Source organism: Aquarana catesbeiana, linkage group LG08 (genome assembly GCF_042186555.1).
Source record: "Aquarana catesbeiana isolate 2022-GZ linkage group LG08, ASM4218655v1, whole genome shotgun sequence".
Classification (NCBI taxonomy): Eukaryota; Metazoa; Chordata; class Amphibia; order Anura; family Ranidae; genus Aquarana; species Aquarana catesbeiana.
In genome coordinates, this window is record NC_133331.1 from 247,341,990 (window position 1) to 247,360,288 (window position 18,299).

At 45.2% G+C, this 18,299-nt stretch overlaps 1 protein-coding gene across 1 annotated transcript in view; it reads left to right on the forward strand.

The window, feature by feature from the left end:
• SLC43A1 (solute carrier family 43 member 1) overlaps positions 1-18,299 on the forward strand; it is a 639,315-nt gene that overhangs the window by 602,811 nt on the left and 18,205 nt on the right. Inside the window, exon 14 of the mRNA XM_073596982.1 lies at positions 10,876-10,999. Coding sequence (XP_073453083.1) covers positions 10,876-10,999 — 124 coding nt within the window. The remainder of the gene's footprint in view (positions 1-10,875; positions 11,000-18,299) is intronic.

Genomic DNA, 18,299 nt, shown 5'->3' on the forward strand with positions numbered 1-18,299 from the left:
ATTTTTAAGTAGCGAAGTTTGGCACCATTCCACTAGCGTGTGCAATTTTGAAGGATGACATGTTAGGTATCTATTTACTCGGCGTAACTTCATCTTTCACATTATGCAAAAACATTGGGCTAACTTTACGGATTTGTTTTTTTTTAAAGCACGAAACTGTTTTTTTTTCCAAAAAAAACGCGTTCGAAACATTGCTGCGCAAATACCATGCGAGATAAAAAGTTGCAACAACCGCCATTGTATTCTCTAGGGTCTTTGCTAAAAAAAATATATATATAATGTTTTGGGGTTTGTGACAGACCTAGCCGGGAGAGAGACTTTTGGAGGGGACTGAATGCTAGCCTCTTGCCGATCGATCGTGGGCCCTGGCATTTGGATGACCGAACAATCAGATTTTGCGATCTGCAATCTGATTCTATAGCAGCAGAGGAGTGTCGGGAGAGTAGAACCAAGCGAGCAAGGGGCTTGTTACATTGGTTGGCAGTGGTGGGATTTGCTCTCCAGTTACTGGGACACTCCAAACCACCACAGTGAATGGCCAGCTATGCAGCCTGCAGGAGAGCCACGCTGAAAGACTTACTTGAGAGCCGTGGAGGGAATGGTGGGATTGTGCTTCCTTGCCGTGAACACATCCAAACCATCACCTGGATCCAAGTTCCAGATAGCAGGAGAGGAGAGGTACAGATACCAGCCACCATGGAAGAGGAATTCAGAAGGAGGTTGCGAGAGATGCAGATACAGCACAGAGGACCAGTATCAGAGCAGGTCCTGCTAGGATGGTTTGATTCTATCCGCTGCGAACTCTGGAAGGAAGCGCTAGCCCGTGAGCAGCGAAACCAGGGAAAAGTTCTCCCCTCCATCCATGTAAGGTACTGGTCGCAGTACGAAGTGCGAATGCTGTTATTGGGGGAACAGCCGAACCAGGAGTGGACAGCTGAGTTAAGCAGGCTGATCCGGGCAGAAATGCGGCTGGACGAGAGCTACAGAGCCCTCCAGTGGTATGTAGCCCAAGTGTGCCCGTTGACAGCGGATGACATCCCCACGGAAGGCTTTGACTACGATGGCCTGGGATTGTTGTACTGGAGGCTGTCCAGGGACCCTGACTTTGGGAGTGATCGGGAGTGGCGTTTGGAGGAAATAATGGAGCACAGAGAGCGGAGACTGAATGTCTCGGAAGTGCACTGGGCACAGGAAGATTTGGAGTTTCTGGCCGTTCAGGAATGGGAGCTTGAGATGGCCTACAGACAGCTGCTAGACTCTGCTCAGCAGCAGGGTGGGGCTCCCTTTGCCTGGGACTATCAGGAAATACCAGTTGACAACTCTGAAATCCTGGCTGAAGAGTTGACAATGTGGCAGAGTAACAGTGTGGTTTGCCAACCTGCCCCCGCAGCTATAGAGGCGGCGGTCTTATGGCGGATGCAGCAAGTGCTGACTGACCTTGATGAACCTGTTTCTGCATGGGATGATCTTGGATGGAGGAATGTGCCTGTCCAGCAGCATGCCAGAGAATCGGCAGTGGAAAATCTGAAGATTGCCATCCCCAAACCTGAAGTGCTGACAACAGGGCAGAGCTCTGCTAACCTCTGCCCAGCACTGATAGCATCTTCTGGGTTCCACGGAGAAGAGATGGTGAACCTTTATCCCCAGACACCAGTTACAGAGACAGGGGATTTGATAGACTTTTCTGCTGAGGAAGAACAACCTGGTGAGCCTCCAGCAGAAGAAGAGCTGTTATTAGGGCCAAACTTCACTGTGCTCTGCCCAGCACCAACAGAAGTATCTGTGAAGTTACAAGGAACTTCCCCAGCTGAAGCGCCGGCAACCGGACAGAGGGTCCAAGATCTCTGCCCTACACCTGCGGCGGTTCCGGAGGCTCAGGGTGAGAAGGAGGTGGTCACTTCCCAGCAGCAGATCAGGATACAGGGGGAGAAGGGAGAGGAGGTGTTCGTCGTCCCTCCCCAACAGTTGGCCAGGATGGAGGAAGTGGTCTTTCCTCCCCAGCAAAGATCCGTGCACCTGGGAGACAGTACCACAGACATATCGTCCCAACAGCCAGATGAGGGTATGGAAAAGGAATCAGCCGGTTCACCTCCCCAATGGCAGCTACACAGTTTGGGAGTGGAGGAAGCCAGCCTCCTGCCCCAACGATTAGCTGGAGCGGAGGATGCGGAGTCCCCAGCAGAAGTGCTGGCAACAGGGCAGAGTGTTACCAACCTCTGCCCAGCACCAGCAACAACTACAGAGTTCCAGGGAGGCAGGGCAGTCGGCCTCCCTCCTCAACAGTTAGCCGGAGCAGATGGTGTGGGGTTTCCAGTAGAAGGGCTGGCAACAGGGCCGAGTACTGCTGGACTCTGCCCTCAACTAACAGAGGATGGATTTCCTGTGAAGGTGGATGGGACTTCAGTCTCCACCTGTATACCCCAAGGATGCTGGGCAGTCGGCCCAGATCCCCAACAGCATGACAGAGTGAGTCCAGACACCCTGTCTTCTTTCCAGCGGCAGAAAGGACTCCAGGAAGAAGGGCCAGTCCAGGCCTCTCCCCAGCGGCAGATATGTTCTCCGAGAGAGGCAGAGGTTGGCTGGGTGAGTAATGCTTTGTTTGGAACAATTTGTTTGGGGTACTGTGTGGGTACAGGCGTTAGAGGACTGGAACTACTGACTAACTTTGGAGTCAACCCGTCTGGGGTCTCCTCCTGTGTTAGTCTCCTGCCGAAAGGGGAGAAATGTGACAGACCTAGCCGGGAGAGAGACTTTTGGAGGGGACTGAATGCTAGCCTCTTGCCGATCGATCGTGGGCCCTGGCATTTGGGGGAACGGTGCTCTTTGTGAGCTGTATGCCTGGGGACCCTTGAGGTGGTACTACTGTGGATTCGGGTCCTGGTCCCCCAGGACACACAGACTCTGGGGACCCTGGATTTGCCATATTAGAAATAGTGGCTGATTTATAATGCTGGGACAGATACTGTTAGAAGATGGTGATATAAATTCCAGCACCTGTCTGTCAGTTGCCTGCTAGAATGTGTATTGTAAATAAGTCTCTAGTATGGGATCTAAGAGTCCCTAGATCCCCATTGTTGTTTGTGTTAATTAACTCTGCTATTGTGATAATGTTGATTGGGTTTTCTGAGGTACAAGACGGCCATTCTGGCCTAAAGGTCATGTCTGAGTCATCTAGGCTGTCTAAAGGGATTAGTTAATTAGCCCATGTTAATTAGGTTAATTAGGTTACAGGTGTATTGTTAGAGTAATATGAGCCGGAGGTATGCACCTCCACTTTTAGTGTATAAAAGAGCCTGTATTTTCCAATAAAAGAGATTCCTGGTTGAACTTACATACAGCCTGCCTGGTGTTTGTTCTGAGCTATCACAACTGGGTTAGAACAGCACATAGCTGTAGTTCTAATCCCGGAGCATCGGATGACCGAACAATCAGATGTTACGATGTGCAATCTGATTCTATAGCAGCAGAGGAGTGTCGGGAGAGTAGAACCGAGCGAGCAAGGGGCTCGTTGCAGGGTTCTATGTAATTTTCTAGCAAATAAATGATGATTTTTACATGTAGGAGAGAAATATAAGAATTGGCCTGGGTGCTCCAGAACGCCTGGAGGTGCTCCCTGCATGTTGGGCCTCTGTATGTGGCCACGCTGTGTAAAAGTCTCACACATGTGGTATTGCCATACTCGGGAGTAATAGCAGAATGTGTTCTGGGGTATAATTTGTGGTATGCATATGCGGTGTGTGAGAAATAACCTTCTAAAATGACAATTTTGTGAAAAAAAAAAAAAGAAAAAAAAAATCTTGATTTTGCAAAGAATTATGGGAAAAAATGACAACTTCAAAAAAACTCACCATGCATCTTTTCAAATAACTTGGAATGTCTTCTTTCCAGAAAGGGGTCATTTGGGGGGTATTTGTACTTTTCTGGCATGTTAGGGTCTCAAGAAATTAGATAGGCCATCAGTACTTCAGGTGTGATCAATTTTCAGATATTGGCACCATAGCTTTTGGACTCTCTAACATTCACAAAGACCAAATAATGTACACCAAGTTGTACTTATTTTTACCAAAGATATGTAGCAGTATAAATTTTGGCCAAAATTTGCGAAGAAAAATTACTAATTTGCTAAATTTTATAACAGAAACAAATAAAAATTCATTTTTTTTACCAAATTTTCAGTCTTTTTTCTTTTATAGTGCAAAAGATAAAAAACCCAATGGTGATTAAATACCACCAAAAGAAAGCTCTATTTGTGTGAAAAAAAGGACAAAAATTTCATATGGGTACAGTGTTGTATGACTGAGTAATTGTCATTCAAAATGTGAGAGCACCGAAAGCTGAAAATTGGTCTGGTTAGGAAGGGGGTTTAAGTGCCCAGTGGTCAAGTGGTTAATGGCTGTGCGTTGAGTTATTTTGAGAGTACAGCAAATTTACACTGTTATACAAGCTGTACATTCACTACTTTACATTGTAGCAAAGTGTAATTTCTTCAGTGTTGTCACATGAAAAGATAGACTAAAATATTTACAAAAATGTGAGGGTGTACTCACTTTTGTGAGATACTGTAATTATGACTAATAGGGATGGAGTACGTAGGTCTCGGTTCAAGGCAGGTTTGCAGAACATAACTAAATTTCAGGTGCTGAATCAGAACCACATTGATGTCAATGGGAGCAGAATGTTAACCACTTCCAGACCGCCCATTTACAACAGCAGGGCGGCCCGATTGCACGAAACAACGTACCTGTACGTTGTTGTCTCTTCCTGGGTCAGGGGCATGCGTGCGTGCTGCTGGCAACCAGCTCCTGCTGTGATTGGACACAGCGGGAGCCAATCAGCTGATCATTGACAGGAGAGGCAGAGAGGCGGTCTGCCTATGTAAACAAGGCAGACTGCCGTTCTGTCAGAGCGGAAAATAGAGATCTTGTGTTTCTGCTAAGCAGAGACACAGATCTGTTTTCCTCCAGTCACAACATTCCCCCCACAGTTAGAAAGCACTCCCTAGGAGCACACTTAACCCTTTGATCGCCCTTGGTGTTAACCCCTTCCCTGCCAGTGTCAGTACAGCGAGAGTGCATTTTTTCACCACTGATCACTGTATTAGTGTCACTGGTCCACAAAAAGTGTCACTCAGTGTCCGATTTGTCCGCTGCAATGTCGCAGTCCCTTTAAAAAACACTGATCGCCGCCATTACTAATAAAAAAATATAAAAATAAAAATGCCATAAAAATATCCCATAGTTTGTAGACGCAATAACTTTTGCGCAAACCAATTAATATACGCTTATTAGGATTTTTTACCGAAAATATATAGCAGAATACATATTGGCCTAAAAATTGATGGAGAAATTTGAATTTGTACATTTTTTTTATTGGGTATAATTTATAGCAGAAAGTATAGCAAAAAATAAAGTTTTTTTTCAAAATTGTTGGTCTTTTTTTATTTATACCACCAAAAGAAAGCTCTATTTCTGGGGAAAAAAAGGACATACATTTTGTTTTGGTACCGCGCAATTGTCAGTTAAAGCAACGTAGTGCCGTATCACAAAAAATGGCCTGGTCATGAAGTGGGTGAAACCTTCCGGGGCTGAAGTGGTTAAACAGTAATGGCAGGGGGGCGTGTCCGGATTTGAGCCACAGCAGATGTGTCCGAGAGAAGCGCCAGTAATCCTGATCTTAATCCATCGCCATGCTGAAAAAAACCTGGTGAGCCTCCAAACCTCCTCTAGCAGTTCCTCCACATCCCCTGCTCCAGCTGCAGCCAAATATGTTTTGGGAATGGACGCTCGATTTGCCAGTGTTAATCCAGCCGCAGCGGGCTCCTTACACCCGTGGCCCGACCATCCTAATCCTAATCCATTGCAATCCTTGCTGAAAAAAGCCCGGTGAACCTCCAAACCTCCTCTGGCAGTTCCTCTACATCCCCTGCTCCAGCCCCAGCCAAATATTTTTTGGGAACAGACGATCAATCTGGCAGTGCTAATCCAACCGTGGCCTGACCATAGCCTGATCATAATACATCACCAGCCTTGCTTGGTAAGCCTCCAAATCTCGTCTGGCAAATCATCCACATCTCTTACTCCACTGCAACAGTATAGGGATCTGCCTAGCTGAACTAGCCTGTCCGAACTGACCACAGGCTCCTGGGGCCTTGCGACTGCGGCTATCTTACTGGCCTACCTGCCGGTCTGCTCTGGCCTCATCCACCACAGATTCCGCCACACGGACCTGCAATCCTTGCCCATCTCCTCATTCCACTATAAGAGTATAAGGGGCCGCTTGACTGAAACTGCCTGTCAGCACCGAACGCAGACTCCTGAGGCCCTGTGACAGCTGGCATCTTGGCTGTTCCTGCACATCCTGGGGGTAGTCTACCAGGGTACAGTCTACTCTCCTGCATTGCGGTCTCCTCCCAGTGCATAACCCCTGCAGATGTCTTCAAAAAAAAAAAAAGACTACCAAATCTAACAAATCTGTCACATCACTTCAGCTGCCACTGACCTCTTCTACGCGGCCTGACGCCGTCTTATTTGGGAAGCTCCAGGCCTTGCTGGCTGAGATGGAAATGGATCCCAGGGAGGTTTTGGGGGCAGCGCCTCAAGACAGCACAACCATGATCCTCGATGCGATTGAAAAGAGCAGGAGATCGCTGCTGGTGCGCATAGATCACCTTGCAGAAGAATGCAATCTTATACGGAACGACTTGGACAAAATAAGGGGAGGCTGACCGAAACAGAGACCAGAGTATCCGCCACAGAAGATCTTACCGCCACTGATGTTACCTCCATAGCAGAGTTGCAGCGCACAGTACAGACCCTTGTTGCAAAATCGTATGATGCTGAAAATCGTCTTAGGCGCAATAATGTTAGAGTCCTGGGTCTCCCTGGGGGGGCTGAGGGGGATCGCCCAGCGGAGTTTGCGGAGGAGTTCTTTAAAAGCCTGCCAGATCTTGCAGATCCCCCCCCCCCCTTATGTGGTTGAGAGAGCTCATGGGCCGGGCCAACCCTGGGACCAATCCCAGACCTTGCTTGGCCCGCTTTCTCAACTACAGAGACAGGGACAGGATCCTTTCTGAAGCCTACAAACACCCCACACTCAAATACAGCAACACCGCCTTTCTTCTTGTCCCTGATTTCTCGGCTGATTTGCAGAGGAAGAGGAAAACCTTCAATGTTGTCTGTAAAAGGCTCAGGGATAAAAATATTAAATACAGCATGCATTATCCCAGCCGTCTCCGTGTCCAACATGAAGAAATGGTTTGTTTCTTTGATACCCCTGCGGATGCTGATGACTGGCTGACCGCCTTGTGCTAACGAAATCTTATCTCTTGGAATCAACAGGTGCATAGATCCTCCATATCTTGAATTTGTCTTATCCTACTATTTTTTGTGCAAATTTGAGCTTGCTTCACACTTACTCCCTCAAGGTTTATCTTCTCAGAGAACAAATGAAGTTGTTGAACTGCTACTCTCCATATACCTGGAATAACTTCAAAAAGAAGATCTAGTTAGAGTTCAGGGTATTAAACTGACTGGAACTGTTGTTGGGGTTTCCAGTTAGTAGGGAATTCAACCCACTGCTGGTTCTAGGGTTAGTCAATGTAGTTCTACCTGTGGCCAGTAGCAAGGTTATAGTTTATTTTGGTTTTATTGTTGTTTTTTTATTTCTATGTAATGTACGCTCTAAACTGTACTCACCGGCCAAACGATATGTCATCTCTAGAGTGGCTCTGTTCTACAACCGCTCTCAGTATCCAAATAGGCAGAAGCCTCCCTTATGTGTATTATCTATCTACTGGTATGGAACTGAAACTTGTATCTTGGAATGTCCGGAGCTTAAACGACAAAATTAAGAGAGCTTTGATGTTTAAGTACCTGAGCCACCATAGGCCCCATATTTTGTTCCTACAGGAAACGCAACTCCTTGGCAACAAGATCCTTGCTCTTCGTAGGCCCTGGATTCAACAGTCATTCCATGCAACCTATTCTAGCTATGCATGAGTAGCTATACTACTAAATAAATCCCCTCCATACAAGGTTCTGCACCTGGTGATTGACCCAGAAGGTCGTATTATACTGTTATACTGTGGTCTTGTACACTGTATATGAAAAGTTAGCCACACTACAATTCTCCAGGCTTTATATAGCTGGGGATTTTAACTCCACCCTCGATCCATCTCTGGACTTATCTAATCTTAATAGAGTATATATCCTTAATTAACTTCAATGGGCACAAGCCTTTAATTATACTGAAATTTGGAGATGGAAGCACCAGACCACTAGGGCCTACTCCTTCCACTCTACCACTCATAAGTTGGGATCTAGAATTGATCCGGTCTTTGGCAACGCCTGTGCCCTAGCGGCGGTGCGGGAGGTCTTGTATTTGCCTGCAGGCCTCTTAGATCACGCCCCTCTGGAGGTCACCTTGGCGTTGATAGAGAACAGGGGTCAGAGGTGCTGGCGTTTGGCAACTAAGTGGTTACAAGACCCTAAGGTTGAGGAGATGGTCTCTCCACAATACTGGGAATTAAATGAAGGCTCCGCCTCACCTCTGTGGTATGGGAAGCCTTTAAGCTCACCGCCAGGGGGAGTACAGCTCCACTATTAAAGCGATCCGCTCTGAGATGTCCTCTGAAGTCCAACAACTTGAAGCCGGTAAATCCAAGGCAGTAGAAACTTTTTCTGACTCTCCGACTCCGGATCATTTCAGTCAGCTGGCTGATGCGAGAAGAACTTACATCTTCCCTCGGCTACTCAGTTGGAACTTGGTTCCTTGACTGGAAGGATCTTTGAGTTTGGACAAAAATAGTTGTTTTTATTGTGCTTTTATTGTGCTTTTGTTTCTGCTTTTTTTTTTGCTATGCAATTGAGCCTGGGTATGCCCAATAGGCTCTGTTATGTACTGTAAACGTCAAAACCTACAATAAAAATATTGTATTTATTGGCATATAACATGCACTTTTCGCCCCCTTAAAATAGGGGGAAAATCATGTGTGGGTGTTATATGCCTATATAGGCTGCCACAGACGGGACGAGCGCTGCTGAAATAGACAGAGCTAGATCTCCTGTGTACTGGGCTCAGCTCGCAGTAACGCCCAGTCCCGCCCCCTGGATGGCTCCTAGCATTGATGTCCCGGCATTGGACCGGCATTATGTCCATCATAGGATCAGGGCCAAGGGGCGGGACTGGGCGTGATACCAAGCTGAGTACACAGGAGATCCGGCTCTGTCTATTTCGGCAATGGCAAGGCTGCAGATGGGCACTGATCAGGCTGCAGTGAGGAGCAAGGCTGCAGATGGGCACTGATTAGGCTGCAGTGAGGAGCAAGGCTGCAGGTGGGAACTGATTAGGCTGCAGTGAGGAGCAAGGCTGTAGATGTGCAATCGTGGGCAAGGCTGCAGATGGGCACTGATTAGGGTGCAGTAAGGAGCAAGGCTGCAGATAGGCACTGATTAGGCTGCAGTGAGGATCAAGGCTGCAGATAGGCACTGATTAGGCTGCAATGATGGGCAATGGCAAGGCTGCAGCTGGGCACTGATCAGGCTACAATGATGAGCAATGGTGAGGCTGCAGATGGGCACTGATCAGGAGTCATGAATGGGCAATGGTGAGGCTACAGATAGGCACCGATCAGGCTTCATTAATGTGCAATGGTGAGGCTGCAGATGGGCACTAATAAGGCTGCATTGATGGGCATTGACCCTTATTTTGCTTCAAAATTCTTTATTTAAAATTTAAGTTTTTTTCCTGAAACTTCTCTCTTAAAATTAATGTGCATGTTATAAAAGTTTATATACATAATTGCTTCTATACATTATTGTTCACTATTGATTTTCTGCATAATTTGGAAACAATGGGGACATTTTGTATTGTTTGATTCCTGACAAATTAAAGAAATTATGTAAAAAAAAAAAACCCACTGTGCCTCATCTTTTACATTTTCAATGCAGTCAAAAGCAGCAGAAAATCACTTTTTTTTTCATAAATTTCACCATGTGCCAGTATACCTCCTAACTTATATACAGGGTCTTTTGACAGCAACAGAAAGATCTTGATAAAAGGTATTGACAATAAAGAGTGTTACACATGTTGTCAAATACAAATGCAAATACTTCTTTCAGCAATAATATTGAAGGTTTCATTTTTTTTTACACAATACATTAATGACAATGTAAAATTTTGTGCCTGTTTTTGTTAATTAGAACTCCCTATTTTCATCACGTTTGGGGAAAATCTGATACCATTTTGTCAGTCATAAATATAGAAAGTCAGAAAATTTACAAATGTTAACAAGAAATTTCTTACAACTACATCACAGGGACTCTGTTAATACTATCTGTCTGGCAGAAGTCCTTGGTCAGTCCCCTGCCATTGTCATCACAAAAACAAATAAGGCAGTCTGACTTCACATGATGCATTTTAAATAGCTTCACATAGATGAATGGAGTTTAGATAATGTCAATAATGTCCATTCTGTAATACTCTTAGGAATACTAGTATCTATTATTATATATCTTGGTAACAGAGGTCAGAAGCGTTGCAACAGTGAATGGTTTTAGAACGTTTGTGTGTTTTAATGGTGCCATGGTTTTCAAGGTGCATGTGTAGCAATTTGAATCAGACCCTGCATTCCTGTATCTTACGTTCAAGCCACTTTGAATCCAACTGGGTATCCGTGCACCTGAAATGTTGGTGACATTTGTCAGTATATGACTCAGTTACCAGCAAATTAAGACTAAAATTACATAATTAGCCATGTGTAGCATAACTTTTATGTAGCCTTTTATATTTTGTAACTTTTTTTTTGTAACTGTAATTTTAAAAATGCAAATAATATTAAACTTTCTTTCACCATTTTTCTATTGATTAATATTTTAGCTTTCCATCAGGCCATTTTGGCACCCTAACTGGTCTGCAATCCCTACTCAGTGCTGTGTTCGCTTTGCTACAAGAGCCTCTGTACAGAGCCATGCTTGGACCCTTCGGTGGGAATGGATTCTGGGTAAGGTTTGAGGAATATTATACTTTAAATGCAACTGTCAACTCTCTCAACCTTCTCTAGCTCAGGTACATGGATAGGGATTTGACCACATGGGGAAGTCAGTTCAGATGCACTTTTGTGCCTCATTCACACCCCATCTGCAGAAGCCTGCATTTCTCTGCGCAAAAAAAATTGCAGGTCTCTGCAAGGCAGAAAACAATTGTTTTCTATGTATCTCGTTGACATCAAAACGCTGGTGCGGTGCAGAGCAGAGCTGTGCAGAATTGTGCATGTCTTCATTTTCCCCCCACAGCTCTGCACATAAACTGAGGTAAACTGACAGAAGAACTCTGCACTCCATGCACGGAGTGGTGCGATGTGTCTAGGCTGCTTTGCCTACTGAGTACCAGCTCCTATTCTGCTGCTGCTTGGTAAGGGTGAACAATAAAAGGGGCTCTGATGGGGGAATGGGGAGGTTCAGATGAGAAGACATTGATGACGGGGCTGTAATGAGGAGACAATTATGAGGGGGCTTTGATGAGGGGACACTAATGAGGGGGCTCTGATGAGGAGGGCACCGATGATGGGGCTGCGATGAGGGAACGTTGATGAGGGGCACCAGTGACTGTTCTGTGATGAGGGGACACTGATGAGGAGGCTCTGATGAGGGGAAAACAAATGAGGGGGCTCTGCTTAGAGGGACACTGATGAAAGGGGCTCTAATAACGTGGGTCATTAATGAGGTGGACACTGATAAGAGGAACACCGATGACAGGTCTGTGATGAAGGGACACTGATTAGGGAGCTCTGCTGAGGGGACTGTGAGGTTACAATGATGAAGAGTCTCTAATGAGTGGTCTCTGATAAGGTGGACAGTAATGAGGAGAACACTAATGAGGGGACACTGGTAGGGGGGCTGTGATGAGGGGGACACCCAATGAAGGGGACACTAAGGGGGAGACTCTGATGAGGGGGACTTTTATGAAAGGGGGGCTATGATGAAGGAACACTGATATTGGGGGCCCTGATGAGGGGGGTTGCTGATGGTGGGCTCTGATGGGAACTAGTATGCAAAGAGAGATAATGTAAAGGGGTGCTCTGATGGGGACTGTGATGTAAAGGGGGGGCTCTAATGGGAACTAAAATGTAATGGGGGGCACTGATGAGGGGGCTCTAATGAGGGATCACTAATGAGGGGACACTCTGATGAGGGGATGGGAGGCTCCGATGAGGGGAACAAAAAGGGTACGCCACTTGCCCCCCATCTATAACTGGTTATCAGTAAGAAGCATTGGAGGGCTAACAACAGTTATAAACAAGGCCGAGGATAAATCCAAGGAAAAAATAAAGCTTAACTTACTGACCAGCCTGCAGACAACCAAGTAAACCTGTCTAACAGTATGCATTAAAAGCGGACGAGTAAGTGGCCCCTCCTCCTGAACTATACCAGGACACATTTCCTCAACATGGGAGGTCCTTTGGGGCAGGAGGGACTCTGCCCCCAGAAGCACCTTGTCCCCATGTTGATGGGAACAAGGGCCTCTTCCCCACTACCCTGGCTTGTCGAAAACTGGAAGACCCATTTAACAAGGGGGCCCCCAGATACCGGGCCCCCCATGTGAATGAGTAGGGGTAGATAGTACCCATACCTATTCACCAAAAAAAAATGTAGTGTAAAAAATAACAGTAGGCAGTTTTCGGCAAGTCCATTACTTAAAAAACAAAAGAAAAGAAAAATGTCCCCTGGTGTAGATCCATCGGGGTCACCGTATGGTCCCGCCCCTTAGTTATGTAAGACCTGTCATATGGCGAAGCTGTTAGATGGCAGCAGCGGACCTTTTTGTTTTCTTTTTCAAGGTCGACGGTGGCATCATGACGTCATGATTGACGATGGATCTTTATTTTTGTTTTTTAAATAAAGGACTTGTCAAAAACTGTCTACTGTAATTTTTTATACTACACTTTTTTTGTGAGTGAGTAGGGGTACTATGTACCTCTACGCATTCACATGGGGGGCGGGATCTGGGGGCCCCCTTGTTAAAATTCTGATAAGCCCCTGCCTGCAGACCCCCACAACCACTTGCCAGGGTTGTGGGGAAGATGCTCCTGCCCCAAAGCACCCCGCATGTTGAGGGCATGTGGCCTGGTATGATTCAGGAGGGGGGGCACTCGCTCATCCCCTCCCTTTCTGACCTGCCAGGCTGCATACTCGGATAAGGGTCTGGTATAGCTTTTGGGGAGGACCCCACACCAATATAAAAAAAAAAAAAAAGACACTCAAAATCTATACCGAAAGTTTTATTGCCGCCAAATTTTTAAAATTTTTTTTACATTCCACTGTCAGCGGGGAACCCTGCTGACAGCTGATGACTCATCGGTTGTTAAGGATGCGCCCGCTCCTTAAAGTGTTACTAAACCCAGGACCCTGCATTTACTAGATCCTGTCTCCCACAGTACACAGAATATGGAAATTCAATTATTTTAGTAAATATAAACTGATAAATACCTTTTCAGCAGTATATAGCAGTCTTGTGACTTCTATCAGTGTCTGGTTTAAGCTTATAGAAGGAGTTTTCACTCTCCGATGACTGTCCTATGAGGCTGCATGACCCCTGACCTTCTGTCTGGAAAGTGCTGATTGTCTCTTTGCTGATCACATGCACTTTCCCAAAATAAAAATAAAAACTCTCTAGCAATACACACAAAACAGAGCATGTGCAGAGTGCCCCCATGGCTCCATCAGGAGATGGATTGAGGACAGTAAAAGAAGGGAGGATTAGAGAAAACAGGATCAAACAGTCTTTTTTACACAATGCGCAGGATTAACACCTTAGGTTCTACAATGAGTATAACAAGCATGCTTTACTGTATATACAGACTGATTTTACTGTTGTGGGTTTAGTAACACTTTAACAACCAGCTAGCGATAGCCTGTGGTAAGGACGCCAGCTACTGCTGGCAGTACATTACTGCAGGCTTTCACTGCTAAAATACCACATGAGATCATAACTGATGCAGTATTTTAGTAGAGTTTTTTAGTGAATGCTAAAAAAGTTTTTGAAAAATGCTGTGTGGTATCTTACCACATACTCAGATGCGGTGAGATACTACTTTGTGAATGGAGCTTTGATGGGGTGAGGCTGTGATGGGGACTAGGATGTAAAGAGGGGCTTTATGAGAACTATATTGTAAAGGGGGCTCTGATGGGGACTATAATGTAAAAGGGACTCTGATGGGGAACTTTGATGTAAAGGGAGGCTCTGATGGGGACAATAATTTATAGGCAAGCTCTGGTGGGTACTATGATGTAAAGGCAGGCTCCAGTGGGGACTATGACGTAAAGAGAGTCTCTGATGGGGACTGTGATGCACATCAAATGTTTTTCTAGGATACTATGGCAGCCATTATTTTGCATACATTCTTTTTTGATGGTAAAGCAGAACTGAAGGGAGGATACTCACCTCCCTCGCTAGCATCTTCTCCAGTGTGCCAGGTTTCAGCCATCTTCATTTGCTGGCATGGGATGATGTCATCCCAGCACATGATTGGCCCCACTGCTGTAAGCTGAGCTGAGCATACATAGCTCAGTTTACAGTCCAGGGATTACTGTGAGCAGGCAGGTAGGTATATTTTATTGCAAAAGAGACATTGCACGTTTCTTCTGCAATAAAATTAAAATGCCTGTATCAGGGCAGAACTTTAATTCCACTTTAACACATGTTTTACTAACATACACATTTCCTATACTCTTTAAACACAGAATAACAAGAGGAGGCACTTCTCCAGATCTGAATACTGATGCAGGCATCTTGCTGCTGCTCTGCGTGCTTCACTCAGGGGGAAAAGACAGGGCTGATCTTTATTTGCTCCCTGCAGGATCTTGGTCCTTGCCAGCCTGACCATCCCAGCTGTGAGGAGTAGGCTGGCCATTCTGTGGTTGCATGGTTCCATGAGTACCCCTGGGGGATCCAGTAAAACTTGCCTTCTATAAGGGCTTGTTTTGTTTCTCACCCATCCTGGGCGAGATGCTAGCATGCCTGACTAGGTTTTCAAATGATTTCTCTGTCTTTTAGGGCTTAGAGTGGTCTCTGCCTGGATTTTGGGCTTGCTCCCTTTGCAGGGCACAGTTTACTTTTATGAGGGATGCAGCATTTTGTGACACTTGCAAATGTGAGTTCAGCTTCAGCCTCTGCGTCTGAAACTTTCTTGCTCCCTTCTGGTGTATTTGCTTCTATACCCTAATGGGGGAGGTTTTTGATGGGTTAATTTCGTAGCTCACTCAGCTTGTCTCCCCTTTAAGGATCCTACTGATACGTGGTTAAAATCCCTGCCCAATTTTTTGTCTTTTCTGCCAGCCTGTTTTATTGTTGGGCAGGCCATAGAATATGAATAATAAAAATAACCTTGCACTGCTTAGAAAAATTAGGTTTGCATTTTTGATGTTTTACACTATACACCAGAAAAGCTGCTCTCCAAGTGTAGGAATAACCTAAACTAGGAAAATATAAAAGTGAGAGGGCACTATAATAAATTCATTAATAGTGTGCTGTGAAACAAAATTAACTAAAGTACAAAGTGCTATAGACCAAAATACAATACAAATTATAACAAATATACAATTGTATTATGGTCTATAGCACTTTAGTTTATTTGGTTTCATAGGCCATATCACTTGATTCCCCCTTCAACACTGACAGTGTTGTCCCTCCCACACAGGGGCTGGGGGATGTGGGGAGCTGTCACTTCCGGGAGAACACAATGACTATTGCTAGTGGCTATAGTCAATGGCAATATTCTCATGCTATAAATCTGACATGCTCGTTCTACCCAAGACGATCAATGGATTGACTTGTGTACAATCAGCTTGCCCATAGATAGATCAAATCTTTGGCAGTCCCTGCTGAACCGGTCACGATTCAAACAATTTATGGCTGGCTTTAGTCTAGCACAAATAAATAATAGGGAACTCAAGTGCTAATATGAATTAAAATAAATAAATATTGTGGATTAGTATTATAGGTTTAGTCATTATTAATTATGTACTTTAGTCTTGCACAGTTGTTACTGATGCTAACCAGCAGTTTGTTGAGTGTGCTGATCAAATGGAAATTGCCTTAAACTTTGTGTGATGCAGTGCTGTTTGTAGATCCAAATCAGTTTCAGATGCACCGCAGCTAAATTGTTGCTTGGTAAATCTTAAAAGTGTCACGGACTTTGGGCTGAAGGAGAACCATGGCCTGGAGAACTTTGTGTTATAATGTGTTCCTAAGTTATCCAGAGCTGGTCACTAATTGCTTGTGGCTTCTTATGCAAGTTAGTCCAGGGAGCCGAACGTGTCTAAGGAGGTCATTGGTATGATAATAGGACTAGCCGTACTGTGTAAGGTGACCTTTGTCTGAGATAATGGGAGTAGCCCTTATCTGATAGTTTGCTGTATAAATTCAGTGTGTTTCTATAAATAAAGCAGTTCATTTTCTGGTGTACTCCAAGATTGGTGTTGTCTGGTCCTTGGGGTTTCTATAGCCAGATCCGTTGGTCTTGTGTTCCAGGACATAGGAAGCAGCTTCTTGGCAGAAATACCCAACAGGGTGTCTGGAGTCCGTCACATTTGGTTGGCAGTGGTGGGATGCTTTCTTGTGCCTTGAACATCCAAACCACCAACGGGACCTTGTCGGATGGATCTTTGCTACTCCAGTCTTAAGCAAAGCACACTCAAGGATTTGCTGGAAGGGGACAGAACGCCAGCAACAAATCAAAGGCAACTCTAATTGCCAAGTTGATGGAGAGTGACCAGGCCAGCGACCGAAGCAGAGGGCCAGCTATGGAGGGGTCCAGGATGGCCGAGCTCCAGCGACAGATCCAGTGGTGGCTATCGCTATACAGCACCACTTCCCCCAAGAGGTGATCATCCAGATAATTGCAGACAAGACACACCTGAAAAATTCTTTGTTTTCTGCTCCAGTTTTGGCTGTTCCTGACCCAAACAAAAATTTTTGTGTACATACAGACTGCTCCCAGACCTTTGGTTTGGGAGCAGTGCTTAAGCCAAGTGGGAGCCAACGGCAGTGAGCACCCTGTTGCCTACATCAGTCACAAGCTACTACTCCGGGAGGTGGGGTATGCAGCCATAGAAAAAGATTGTTTGGCGCTGGTGTGGGCCTTAAAAAAAACTTCAGCCGTATCTCTATGGACGATCCTTCACGCTGCTCACGGACCACAACCCTTTGATCTGGTTAAATCAAGTACCGGGGACAACGGACTCTTATTGAGATGGAGTCTTGCCCTGCAGCCCTACAACTTTACTGTGCAGTACAGTACAAAATGGCAATGCAGATTGACTTTCGCAGCAAACTGAACTTTGATTGTACTATAGCCCCCGGACATCCCCAAGCTGACCCCTATTGGATCTAGCTGGGTCTGCCAGATTATGGAACAGGGGAGAGTATTGTCACAAACTTTGGGCTGCAGGAGAACCATGGCCTGGAGAACTCTGTGTTATAATGTGTTCTTAAGTTATCCAGAGCTGGTCACTAATTGCTTGTGGCTTCTTATCCCCGGACTGTCTAAGGAGGTCATTGTTATGATAAGAGGACTAGCTCTACTGTGTTAGGTGACCTTTGTCTGAGATAATGGGAATAGCCCTTATCTGATGGTTTGCTGTATATTCAGTGTGTTTCTAAAAATAAAGCAGTTCATTTTCTGGAGTACTCCAAGACTGCTGTTGTCTGGTCCTTAGGGTTTCTATAGCCAGAAACTCTGGTCTTGTGTTCCAGTACTTGGGAAGCAGCTTCTTGGCGGAAATACCCAACAGGGTATCCGGAGTCCGTCACAAAAATGATCCTACTTCCTTTACTCTTTCTTGTTCGAATACATTCATTAGTAGGTAAGAAGTATAACATACAGAAAATAACAATTTTCAAAGTAACCACAGGGAGAGAGGGGATAAAATAAGATGCACAATATGCATCAAATGTATTGGAACTCAGCCCTCAAAATCGAGACTTGAAAGGTTACAGGAGTGAAAATGTGAAACATTTATAACTTAAAAGCGAAAAAAAAAATGTTACACACACAAATAAAATAACCACATAATTGTACGGGTGTGACTAACGTCCAGTCCAATCACAACACATAGAGGGTCTGCTCTAACTCATTGATTTCCTCTGGTAAGGAGGGCTAATCAGTCCAACGTAAAGTGGAAGAGAGGAGAAAAAAAAAAGAGAGGGGGGAGAGGCAAGAAGTAGAGGAGGAAAGGTTGAACCAGAAGAAGAAGACTGAGGAAGAGGAGAAAGAAGACTAGAGAAATAAAAGAAGGGGAGGG